Source organism: Bubalus kerabau, chromosome 1, assembly GCF_029407905.1.
Source record: "Bubalus kerabau isolate K-KA32 ecotype Philippines breed swamp buffalo chromosome 1, PCC_UOA_SB_1v2, whole genome shotgun sequence".
Classification (NCBI taxonomy): domain Eukaryota; kingdom Metazoa; phylum Chordata; class Mammalia; order Artiodactyla; family Bovidae; genus Bubalus; species Bubalus kerabau.
The window spans coordinates 187,059,712-187,071,860 of NC_073624.1; the positions used below are offsets into that span (position 1 = coordinate 187,059,712).

General features: G+C 54.2%; 1 protein-coding gene across 10 annotated transcripts in view; it reads left to right on the forward strand.

The window, feature by feature from the left end:
* The window catches only part of RANBP3 (RAN binding protein 3), a 50,663-nt gene that overhangs the window by 12,126 nt on the left and 26,388 nt on the right, over window positions 1-12,149 (forward strand). For 4 of the 10 annotated variants that reach the window (XM_055546430.1, XM_055546441.1, XM_055546446.1 and 1 more), the window contains exons 2-3: window positions 6,776-6,831; window positions 11,885-12,073. In XM_055546430.1, the coding sequence (XP_055402405.1) occupies window positions 6,776-6,831; window positions 11,885-12,073 (245 nt within the window). Of the gene's footprint in view, window positions 1-6,775; window positions 6,832-11,884; window positions 12,074-12,149 lie in introns of those variants that run through there. The other 6 variants (XM_055546455.1, XM_055546466.1, XM_055546467.1 and 3 more) reach the window with 3 other exon arrangements.

A 12,149-nucleotide genomic window follows, 5' to 3' on the forward strand; every position in this document is an offset into this window, starting at 1 on the left:
AGACACCAGTGAACCCTCCCTGTCCCCTGCCCTGCTTGTAGCAGTGGTGTCAGAAAGCCCACGGTTTTAAATCTGTCAAGCATGACGCTTTGTAAAACTCGCCTCTTCTTTCTGACCCTCCTCACCTCCTCTTTTGGGAGACAGTTTATGGGCCCTCTTCCTGACAAAGATGTCACACAGATAACAGAGGTGCCTTCAGGGTGGGGCTTTTACAGCTTCCCACACAGGCACCCAGCCATCTGAGGACTTTCCCCCAACCTGGGCCCTGGGTCAGTAGTTTGTGCTTTAGGAGAAGGACCTGGCTCCTCGGTGACCCTTTCTTACCCAGAGACCTCCACTCCCAGCCTAGAGGATGTTTGTGGCCCCTTGGGTCCAGAGGCGGCCTGCACCTCAGGGACCCCTGACTTCTTCACAGCCATCTTAGTTCCTTTGCTCAAGAAAGAAACTACCCACCTAAGTGTTATCAGTGCTTACCTTCCAGGAGCATCTCCCCTGGGCCGTGCAGTCGCGGGGGGTTGCACCCCACTCCTCTCACCCTGGGCTGGGGCGTTTCCCACCCTGACCTTCCTCGAGTTCCTCCAGTGCTTCCTCATTCCTCCCTGCTCCTGGCTGCCTGGCCAAGTGCTGCTCCACCTTCTGCTTAAAGGCGCTTCCTCCAAAAACTCTTCCCTGATTGGCTGCTCCTCTGCAGCCTCACCGGCTTGGGTGCCCCAGCCCTGCACTCTGTGCTTCTTCTGTGTTGTAAAGTTCAACTAAGTCTGAAGTCGGCTCCTGGCATGCAGGGGACGTGTCTCTCTGTATGACCACCACACCCTAGAAACTGGCTTGATGCCTGGCACACGGTGGGCGCTAGATGTGTGGAATCACTGGAACTCATAGTTGCCGAGTGACTCTCTTGATTGAATCTGTGGACGTACTGAGAGGTGCAGCTGGAGGAGTGGGGCCAGGCTCGGCTGGGCAGGCGGAGCGTCCCAGCAGTCACAGCCTCCCACAGTGCCTCGGGGAGCAGGGAGGGTCCCTGACATCTGGCAGAGGGGTGGCACAGAGCGGAGATCTGCGACTTGTCCTCACCTGGGCTCACCTGTCTGTGCTCATCACCGAGACTGCGAAGACCAGATCTGGAGCCCAGACCCAGTCTCTGGGGGTTACAGTTAGGTGGAGAGCCCATGCTGTGGGCTTCTCTCAGCCTCTCTCCAGGTTCGTGCCCACCACCCCCCATGCTATTTGCATGGGGGATCGAGGCAGGGGTAAGGACTTTTCCCTGGGTGGGAGCTGGGATCACATTTGGGCTGGGGTAGCCCCCTGGGGCCCTGGAGCTGAGGAGGGCTGTGTGGGGGACAGTGGAGGAGGGGTTCAGACCGAGAGCAGCCACCCTTGGACGTGGCATCGGCACCTTGGAAAGCGGAGGTGAGGCGGGCACTCCCAGCGCATCCCTGACAGCAGTGCCCACTCTGTCCAGAGGAGGGCCATTCTTCCAGGCAGCCTGGGGTTCCGAATCCCGCCCCGCTTCACACAGCAGTGTTGACTACAGTCACCCACCGTGCTCAGGCCTCGTCACAGGTGTTCTTGCAGAGGGTTCCCTGGTCAGATAGCTTTGGGCAACATTTAAAACACCTGGTGGACAGAGTCTGCATTAAATAGCACGCATTTGATTAGCCTTTTAATGTTTTAGGTCTGTGTGGTGGCCTTAGTCTCTACAAATCTGTGGAGGTGGTTTTCTCTTCACTCAGGAGAGGAGAGCCGGGCTGGGGTTTCAGGCACTTCCTGGAAGCCTTGTTGCCCCTGTCCCCTTTGTTGTTCAGTTGCTACGTTGTGTCTGGACTGCAGCACCCCAGGCTTCCCTGTTCTTCACTATCTCCTGGAGTTTGTTCAAACTCATGTTCACTGAGTCAGTGATGCTATCTAACCATCTCATCCTCTGCTGCCCTCTTCTTTCACCTTCAGTCTTTCCCAGCATCAGGATCTTTTCCAATGAGTTAGTTGGCTCTTCTCATCTGGTGGTCAAAGTATTGGTGCTTCAGCATCAGTTCTTCTAATGAATATTCCGGACTGATTTCCTTTAGGAATGACTGGTCTGACCTCCTTGCAGTCCAAGGGACTCTGGAGAGTCTTCTCCAGCATCACAGTTCGAAAGCATCAGTTCTTTGGTGCTCAGCCTTCTGTATGGTCCAACTCTCACATCCACACATGACTACTGACAAAACCATAGCTTTGACCTGACGGATCTTTGTCGCCACAGTGATGTCTCTGCTTTTTGTTATGCTCTCTAGGTTTGTCATAGCTTTCCTTCCAAGGAGCAAGTGTCTTTTAAATTTTCATGGCTTCAGTCACTGTCTGAAGTGATTTTGGAGCCCAGGAAAATAAAATCTGTCACTGCTTCCACTTTTTCCCCCTTCTATTTGCCGTGAAGTGATGGGACCGGATGCCATGATATTAGTGTTTTAAATGTTGAGTTTTAAGCCGGCTTTTTCACTCTTCTCTTTACCCTCATCAAGAGTCTCTTTAGTTCCTCTTCACTTTCTGCCATTAGATTGGTATCATCTGCATATGTGACATTGTTGATATTTCTCCTGGTCTTTATTCCAGCTTGTGATGCATCCAGCCTGGCATTTCGTACGATGTATTCTGCATATAAGTTAAATAAGCAAGGTGACAATATACAGACTTGATGTACTCTTCTCCCAATTTTGAACTAGTCCATTGTTCCATGTCTGGTTCTAACTGCTGCTTCTTGACCTGCATATAGGTTTTGTCAGGAGACAGGTAGAGTGGTCTGGTATTCCCATCTCTTTAAGAATTTTCCACAGTTTATTGTGATCTGCACAAAAGCTTTAGCATAGTCAGTGAAGCAGAAGTAGATGTTTTCTGGAATTCCCTAGCTTTCTCTGTGATCCAACGGATGTTGGCAGTTTGTTCTCTGGTTCCTCTGCCTTTTCTAAATCCAGCTTACACATCTGGAAGTTCACTTGTGAAAGCAGAGCCGGGCTGGGGTCTCAGGCATATCTTGGGAGCCTCGTTGCCGTTGTCCCCATTCCTTCCCCGCACTGGGATTTCAGTTTCCTGTGTGATGGTGTTCATCTGGTGACGGCACAAGTGGTGACGTGGGTCAGTTAAAGACCAGCCTGCCTGGAAGGGGGCACGTGTGTGTTGTCGTGGAGTCAGGACTGATCTACAGGTTACAGACTTGGGGCCCTAAAGTGGATGAGCAGAAATGAAACTCGCGTGGCTCTGGTACTCTGTGTCTTTGGTAGAGAACTGATGAAGTTCATGACTGCCAAACCTGCCACCCAAGGGGGCCTCCCTGGCCCCAGTGGCAGCGTTTCGCTCTCTTCCTAACTGTGTATTGATCACGTGTCATGTATGAGACTGCGTTTGGCTGTGAACACGCAGAGGCTGTCAGGAAGCTTATGGTCCAGGGTAGACACTGCCGGCGAGCAAATAACCCGCCCCGCCCTGTCCCACCACCACCTGGATCTCCCAGGCTCCGTAGTGCCAGGCCGCGTGCACACACACCCTCTGCCTTTGTGAGATGTTTTACCCTGAAGTTTTCTGCCCCCAGTTTCCTCGTCCTCATTTTTCCCATGGTGCCTTGCACAGAGTAAGGGCTTCATCTGCTTATGTGATTACGTGGCAGCTGGCGCTCCCACATGAAGAAGGGCAGCGGGGGTTCAGTGCAAACATGACAGACAGTTCTCACCCTCCATGCACCAGGTGACGGGGGCACAAAGCTATTCTGGGGGCTGTCTGTGGTCCCTCAGACTCCCTGACAGGCAGCCTTGGTGTCACCCGTGCAGATACAAGCCAGAGCAGGCTTCAGGAGCCCAGTTCAAACTGGAAGCTTCCCAGGGGAAGCAGTCTCTGTACCTGGGGAAGAGAAGGCGAGACTGTCTTCCAGGCAGAGGGACTAAGCCGGGTGAAAGTCCCAAAGTGACAGAAGCGTGAGGCACGCGGGGACCAGGGCTCGTCAGTGTCCAGTCGTGGTCGGCGGAGCTGGCCTGTTCAGAGGGCCTGTGCCTCGGGTTGGGGAGGATGTTGCCAGGTTGTAAGCGTGAGTTCCGCGCCAGTGGTTTCGGCGGCCACCCCAAGGGGTGAGGGTAGAGGCGGGGAAAGACGGGAGGTCTCAGCCGCAACCGTGGAGGTAAGGAGGGTGGATCCACTCACAGAGCCCAGACCCCTGCGTACCCCTCGCTGCCCTCTGCCTCCAGCTGCTCCAGAAGGCACTGGGAAGGCCCCGAGAGCCACAGACAGCCTCCTGCCGAAACCAGTTCCATCCCCAGGCAGCCCCTCCCGGGGGCCTCTAGTCACAGCACCAGGGAGCTCTTCCTCTGCCATCTGCATGCTGCTCTCCACCTCAGGCGCTCCTTACAGCCCAGCATGGCGTTCATTTCCTCAGCGCCCCTCCCCTTACTCATCCCTCCCTCGGTTACTTGTTGAGTCCCTTCAGGGTGCCCAGGACTGTTCTCAGGCTTTGGGACAGGAGGGGAGCAAGGCAGGGCCTCCCATCTCATGGAGTTGGTGTCTTACTGGGGCCAACAGGCCCTAACTCTGCGCACACACACACACACAGTGTGACAGGTGGTGGTGCTGCTGTGAGAGCAAGCAGGCATCCTGTCTTCCCTGGGAGGCCATCCCGGGTTTCTTCTCCCGGCGACTGTGTGTTTAGTGAAGTCTGTGGGGGCTAGGCCTCCCCTTTCAGGCCAGAGGTGTTTAGAGACCAGGGGCAGAAATCATGCTCAGGCTGGCTTAAGCAAAAGTCAACATTTGCTGGCTTAACTGAAGAGTCAGGGTGGGAGCTGGGGTTAGCTTTGGGCCTGCTGACTGGGGGCCTCCAGCCCAGCCTCCAGGGCTCCACTTCCTTCTCCACCCCCAGCTTTGCTCCCAGCTGTGTTGGCTCGGCTCCAGCTCCCCTTGTGGCGACACCCAGCCGCTGGCAGCCCTGGGGTCCTCTCCCACCAGCTTAGCAGCCCCAGCAGAGCGAGGGGGCCCCTTCCCCAACAGCTCCGGCGAAAGTCCCGGCCTGAGTGTCGTCGCTGCCAGCACTCTGGCCTCACTGCCGTGCCTGGTGTCCCCTAGGGCCGGGCAAACAGCATCTCCTCCTCCAGCCTGGAGCCAGGGGTGTAGGAAGTGGGCCTTGGGCTGATCCCAGCTCCTTCCTGCGTGCCCCCAGCCTTGCAGCTGGCCTGGAGTGGAATGCGGAAGTAAGGCTGGGACCCGGGCCGTAGCCCTCGATGCTGGGCTTGTTGGGCCAAGGGCAGTGGCAGGTGTCTGGCCATCCCTGTGGTAAACGTGTGTCTGGAAAAGCTGCTGCTGTCCCCAGAGTCCCTGCAGCTCACCTTCGCTGTCGCTTACTGCCCAGCAGTAGGGCGCGTTCGTTCTTCGTTCACCTGGGTTTGTGGAGCTACACATCTGTGCTGGGAGACCCTTCCACGCCCCCCACTCTCCTGCCCTGTGGCACTGCAGTCTCTGAGCTGTCACTCACCCCAGTGGTGGCGGCGTGGGCTGTGCCTGGTGAGGACTGTCGTGGTGAATCTGACTCGGGCGCCACAGAGTGAGTGAGGCAGTGGAGGAAACGGTCACTGTCAGTGGGCCGTGGTCCCAAAGTGCAGATGGGCGTCTGTCCTGCTCCTCCGTGGTGTGGGAGCTTTGGGGGTGGGGCGGGGACAGTGTCCTGTGGCCATCTCCCCGCACCTCGTCCCCAGCCCCTCCTCTTTAATATGGGTGGTCGCCAGCGTCCTTCCCCACACTCTGGTCTCTCTTTGCTCCCCCCCCAACCCCCTTCACAACTGCCCCACCTCCTTACATCACCACCATCTGCCCCTCAGGCTGCCTGTCACCTCAGGAGCCGCCTTCACACCTGTCCCTCCATTCTGGGCTCCTCTGCTGAGGCTTCAGCGCAGCCTCCTCTCCCAAAATGCCCCAGACCCTGCCCTCCGACCAGGTCCCTGCGAGCGCTCTCGAGGCCTGCGACCCGCGCACCCATCCTGCCGGGTGAGAGCTGGGCTAGTGCAGGTTTCTGGCTCGCCCCAGGACTCAGGAAGGGGAAGGGCTGTGCAGATGCCGCCCGCGTTCGTAACAACTTCCCCCCACTTCCCGTGCATGCCTCCCCCCACAGGGCTCAGGAGCACACCCAGAGCCCTGTACTCAGGCCCTGGACAGTAAGGCGGTGCCCACTCCAGCGGGTGGCAGAGGGCCAGGGACACTGCCCCTCAGACGGAAGACCAGCGGTGTTGACTGAGGATGACTGGCGGGAGCCGTCTCCTGGTCCAGTAACAGCATCCCAGAGGGTTTCTCCCTTCAGCAGCAGCTGTGCAAGATGGACTTTTCAGTCCTCACAACTCCACACTTTTTCCTAGCGGGCGCTCACTTAGACGCCCAGGTGGAACGCAGAGCTGACTTGAGCAGAGTAATCCTCCAAAGAGTGTGTGCCTCGTGGGCAGAGGTTGTGGATGGGTTGCCCCTGGCCCCAGCTGGCCTGCAGATTTGAAAACAAACATTTTAAACCTAGGGACTTCCCAGTGACATGGCCATTCTAAGCCAGTCTTGAAACCGTTTATTGGTGTGTACATGCACACAGAAAGATGCACGTAGCTTTGCACGCTGAACACTTGGTACATTTATAGCAAGAAACTGTTTTCTAGGTGATACGATGATCATTCGAGTTCCTAGTTTAATATTGGATTTGTGTTTTGTTTTTAACTTATCACAAACGAATGTAGCTGTGTTTACTGTATGAATATAGTGTTGGGGGGAAAAACACCGATTTTTCTTTTTGCAGAAAAGCCTGCCATTGCTCCGCCTGTCTTTGTGTTTCAGAAGGAGAAAGGACAAAAGGTAAGGGGCCGGTATGTTCTCCCACCCCCTCTTCCCCCACCACCTCCCCCAGGACTCTTCCCCCGAAGGTCGCAGCGCCACCATGGGGCTCAGGGAAGAAGGCCTGGTGGCCTTAGGTTTACCACGGCCCAGGCTTAACAGAGGGTGCATGGACAGGGCTCAGAGACCCTGCTTTAAAAAACAGAGAGAGCGCTTCCTTCTAATTTGCTGTAGAAGTACTGCTGTGCATCAGGAAACCTGGTAGGAGAGGGGGAAGGGGGTGGAGAGGGGAGGAGAGGGAGCAGTGCTGAGTAGGGAAAAACAGGACTTTTAACGCTTTTAGGGGAGTTTTTGGCCCCAGCCAACTTGGCGTAAATGCATTTAGAATAATTGGCAGCCAGCTTGCATCATGTGTTCACTACCTGTCCTTAAAGGTTGCTTTTCATGACTGGTTGGCTCCGTTGTTGGAGATACTTCGCCAAATTCCTGGTAAAGAGCTCGCGCACCTGGAGGGCGAGACGGTGCCTTCCCACGTGTGGTCTTTGTCCTGTGTGGTCGTCCACCTTGAAGTCATCAGTCCGTGTCCCTCCCTGATGGGGCAGTGTGGAAGGTTGGGGTTGTGTCTCGAGTTAGTCGATGTTCTGTGGTGGCCCAGGCGTATATGGGGACTCCCCCTATTTGCCAAAAAAACGTGGACAGTGCCTGTTCTCGTGCCCGGGGACAGCAGGTGTGATGTCATGACCACGGCAAGGTCTCAGAGTGACCCGTGCACTGCGTTGACACCGGTATTCTGAAATCTGTGTGCGTCTTGTTAGTGAGGACAGCCTCTGAGGGGCCCCTCGGCTCTGGACTCAGGACCCACAGACCAGGTGGGTCCTCCCGAAGGTGACTGGCTCTGAGCCTGGGGGCCGCTGGCAGCCGAGCCGCTGCCTGTAGAGCCTGCCCCATGGTCTGAGAAGAGGCCAGTCTTCTCCCTGTGCGCGGTGCAGCATTCGAGGGCTGTGGGGAAAGGCGCTAGTGTGGGGGGCAGGGGTGGGGAGGAGAAGCAGCTGCCCTGAGACCCCACCCACCCACCCACACCCCCTTGCAGGGTGTTTTCTGCATTATCTGCTGGGCTTGTTCTCACATTAATCTTTCCCATTGTCAGTTCTTCTGCTGAGGAATCAGAAAACACAAGAAAAGGTTCTTCCCTTTTTGCTTCTGTTTCCTGGGTCATATTTTCTAGGTCCGTCAGCCTCTGCCGCCTCCTCCCCACTGAGCCCTGACCGATACCTGCAGTTTAGTTTCCCGCGCTTTTCCTTTGGAAGTTCAGCCGCTGTGAAGGGTCTGATGTGTTTCTTCTGGCTTTTAGAAGTAAACGTGTTTGGTTTCTGCTTCAGATATGAAAGTCACTTATTTTACTCAGGTTTTCCATAAAATTGGGACTTTCTAGAATTTTAAATTTTACTGTGATTCTCTTCTGAACCACTTTTAGATTATCAACAAACTTAAGGGCTGCCACAATTGTTTTTGTTAATAAAACTTTATTGGCGCACAGCCCCGCCCAGTGTGTACTGGGAGTTGTGGCTGCTCTCTCACTGCCAGCTGCAGCATAAAGGAGTTTGGACTGAGACCAGGCAGCCTGCAGATTCAAACATATTTAGCACCTGGCCCCTTATAGAAAAAAAGGTTGCCAACCCAGATTTGAAACAAGTAATTGAAATAGATAATTCTGAAGACTTTGCAACAATCAGCAGGATGAAAAACTAAAGTGTAACGTTTATTCAGCTGAACTTAAAATGCTTTTAAAATTACTAATTCTTATTTCAGTACTGTTTTCATGGTTGAGGTGGCTCTGTTGCTTTGTCAATTCAAAGGCCGAGTTACACTCATTACCTTCAGAAGGTTGATTCTAGTTATGCGAACAGGGTGAGGTTGAACCCGAAGAGTTGCCAACAGGATGCTCATCCTCATGAAAACGTGCACATGCGAATATTGACTCCGTGCCAGCTCTAAATGGGCTTCTAAAAATAGCTGACCGTCAGCTCTTCAGATTCCGGCTCTCGGCTACTGTCACACTTGTGTGACAAGATCACCGGAAGGGCGTGGAAAACCTCTGCAGCAGAGGCCAGGGAGTCCATGTGTTCATCAAGGCCCACATCTGAGCTGCTGAGTGGGCGGCTGCCCAGTAGACACGGGGCCTCCTCCTTCTCTGCTGCTTGTGACCACTCGGGCATCAGGCGGGAAGGACGTGAAGAGGCCCGGACAGCTGGCTTGGTGTCTGTGTGGCCCCCGAGGCCAGACAGGTGATGGTAAGGTGGGTCTTCAAGGAGCAGCCACCACACCTTTCTGGGACCCTCCCTGTCTTGCCGCTATCTCAGCCCTCCCTGCTCACACAGCACGGTTGGGTGGGAAACAACAGGCTGCTGCTGTTTCTCTCCAAGTGAGCTTTTTTGCCCTTTTTCAACTTTCTGTTTTGAAATTTTTGTCAAGTCCTCAGAGAAATTAAAAAGAATGTACCGTGGACCGGACCGTTGGGAAGCTACCTTGGGTAGGCTTCACTGGTAACGTCGTTATCATAAATGCTAGAAACACTCAACTGTAAGTTGCGCCCCCGACGGTTGTCCCTTAAAGACAGTTGCCGGAATTCCTCCCCATGGCCCCAGTGCCATGGTCACAGCTGAGAAAGTGATCATTAATTCAGAAACATCCTGTAATATATTTAGTCCAGATGGAAATTGTCCTGAGTGTCACCCACACAGCTGTTTTCTGAGCTCCTTTTGGATCCACAGAGATCAAGGAGTCCCACTGTCACCTGTGGGCCCATTCCCTTCTTTCGGGAAGAAACCAGCAGTGCACCCACGGGATGTACTCCAGGAGCCCCCAGTCCCCTTCAGAGGCCCAGCTGTTATTACCAAATCATGATCGAGATAAAAGATTTGAAACTGAGAAGAAAAAAGTTAGGCTGCCAACCCAGGCATTTTTGGTGCTGGTTTGGTGACAAAACCACCTAGAATTTTCTGTCCGTCCCGTAGACAGGGTTTGAGTTGCTTTCATAGCAAACCACAGATTGGTGGCCTGCCGGTGGCGTCCCTGGGTCTTGGGAAGAGTCCTCAGATCCTCCCATCGTTCTGTGTTAGAGCCTCGGGCAGCTGGAACTGCAGTCTTGAGGCCAAAACTCAGACCGAGCACAAGAGCCTTTCCTGTTGCTTCCCTATGCCCGAGCTTCCTCAAGATGGCGCTCTTCACAAGACGCTTGCGTTTCCACGTGTTTGTGTTTTAGGGGCAAAAATGAAACCTTCTTAACTGTGACTTAGCAGTAGCAGTAACTGCCTTGAATGGAGACAGTTTTTTTTCTTTTAAACAGGAAGAGAATTTGAATCTCCTTGTGTGGGTTGTTACACTGTTTGTGATAACTGAACATTCCTTTCATTTACTTTATCTTCCAAATATTTGTTAATCTGAAGGCAGAAGACTTTGGGGTTGCCCTGGCAGAATAAAGACAACAAGCAGTTCAGTAAAAAGACAGAAAGCAGTTACAACAGCAGTCTGCTGTTGGGCAGAAAGCAGAGTGTCCCTGACAAGGCTGGGAGGTAGCAAGCGTGTTCTGTGTGCGTGGCTTTTTGTCAGCCACCTATATTTTAAGATGATGTTAAAGGCTGCCAAAATCCCAATGTCTGACTTTAACAAACATGTTGAAAACCTACAGGCTCTGTCTTGGCTCTTTAGAGCTTACTTTGTTTGTCCAGAAGAAATACTCAAGACCCTAGGAGAAAACGCTGGGGTGGCATTTGTATTTCTTTTTGTTTCTCTGGTGTAGACTTCATCTCTGCCATGCTGCGAGGGCATTTGAACTTTTCTGTTTGAAAAGTGGGGATTGTTTTAAAAATCCTAGTTGTTCTGAGTACAGATGGACAATTTCCCATGGAGCTCTGGGTTCATTTCCTCTGGCTGGGTGTTCAGTCTCTGGCCATAAAGCAGCAGCAGGCAGGTGTGGGGCCCCACTTCGGCGCCCGGCACAAGTTTGAAGAGCGGCCTGAGAAGGAAGGCCTTTTACATTGTGGATCTCCCTGCGTAAGAAGCGTCCATTTGGGTGACTTTTAGACATGTGGATGTGTTAACGTCATATGGCTTTTGCTTTTCCAAGAGTGTTTGAATGTTCTGTTAAATCTTTTATGTAGTTGCTTTCATCCAGCAGGATCACACATTTAAAAATAGTCCCAAGTCTTGTCTAAAGAGGGTTCAGTCACTTCACAGGCAGGAGGAATGTGGCTGTGTCTACAGGGAGACAGGGTGGCCCTGTGGCCATTCAGTTCACAAAGTGAGAGAAGCCTGTGGTGGACAATGCCAGGTGGGAAGTTTGGGGACCAGAGCCCACCTGTTGGATCCAGGCCACCAGCTTTGCAACAAGCCACTTCCATAGAAACCCCTCCTGAACCCCAAGAACCACCTCAAAGGATTCCAGCTTCCCCTTACTCTGGCTGTTTTCTAGATAAGGCTTGGCCCGGGAGACTCCTAGGCCGAGGGGCTCCCTCCTTCAGCCAGACCTCCACCCACCTGCCTGCTGATATAAAGCCGGCTCTCTGTGTCTCCGCCAGCTTGCTGGGTCCCCCCCACTTGCACTCACTGAGCAGGGATGTGTTCCCTTCCTCTCGGGTTTACGGGCACAGATGGGAGGTGCTGCTGGGGCTGCAGCTCCTGCTGAAGCCCCATCCCCAGTGGCCAGACACGGTGCTGGTGCTCACCCCCCTTCCCGAACGTGTCTGAGTGGATGGCTTACTAACCCCAGGGGCAGTGTGGTCACTGAGACCATGTCCTCATGGCTGCCACCAGCAGAGGAGCTTCATGCCGCAGAGGCCGCCTGCCAGTTTTTGGAGCCCGGGTCTGACTTCCTGGGCACCTTAGGGAGTGCCAAGCCTGACACTTGGCTCTTGTTCACCACCCTTCTGACAGCGTGGAGGGCCGGCTCTCTTGGCCCGACGTCCCTCCCAGGCAGGAGCATCAGGAGATGCTCAAGCTTTGAATCCCACCCCCTCCCCTGCCCCGCATTGCAGGCTTTGTTTACATTGAAGGAAATTGTCTTTTTTGCTCCCAGTCCTCTGCAGAGCAAAAAGACTTGTCGGATTCGGGAGAGGAGCCTCGGGGGGAGGCTGAGGCCCCCCACCATGGCACGGGTCACCCCGAGTCAGCTGGTGAGCATGCCCTAGAGCTTCCTGCCCCCGCTAGCGCTTTGGCCCGCGCTCCCGAAGCCCAGCTTCTTCCTTTTCCACGAGAACTGGCAGGGGTAAGTCCGCCTCCCCCTGGCATCCCCCAGCCCGGGGCCCCCAACCCAGACCGGCCCCTCCCTCTCGGCCCTCGCA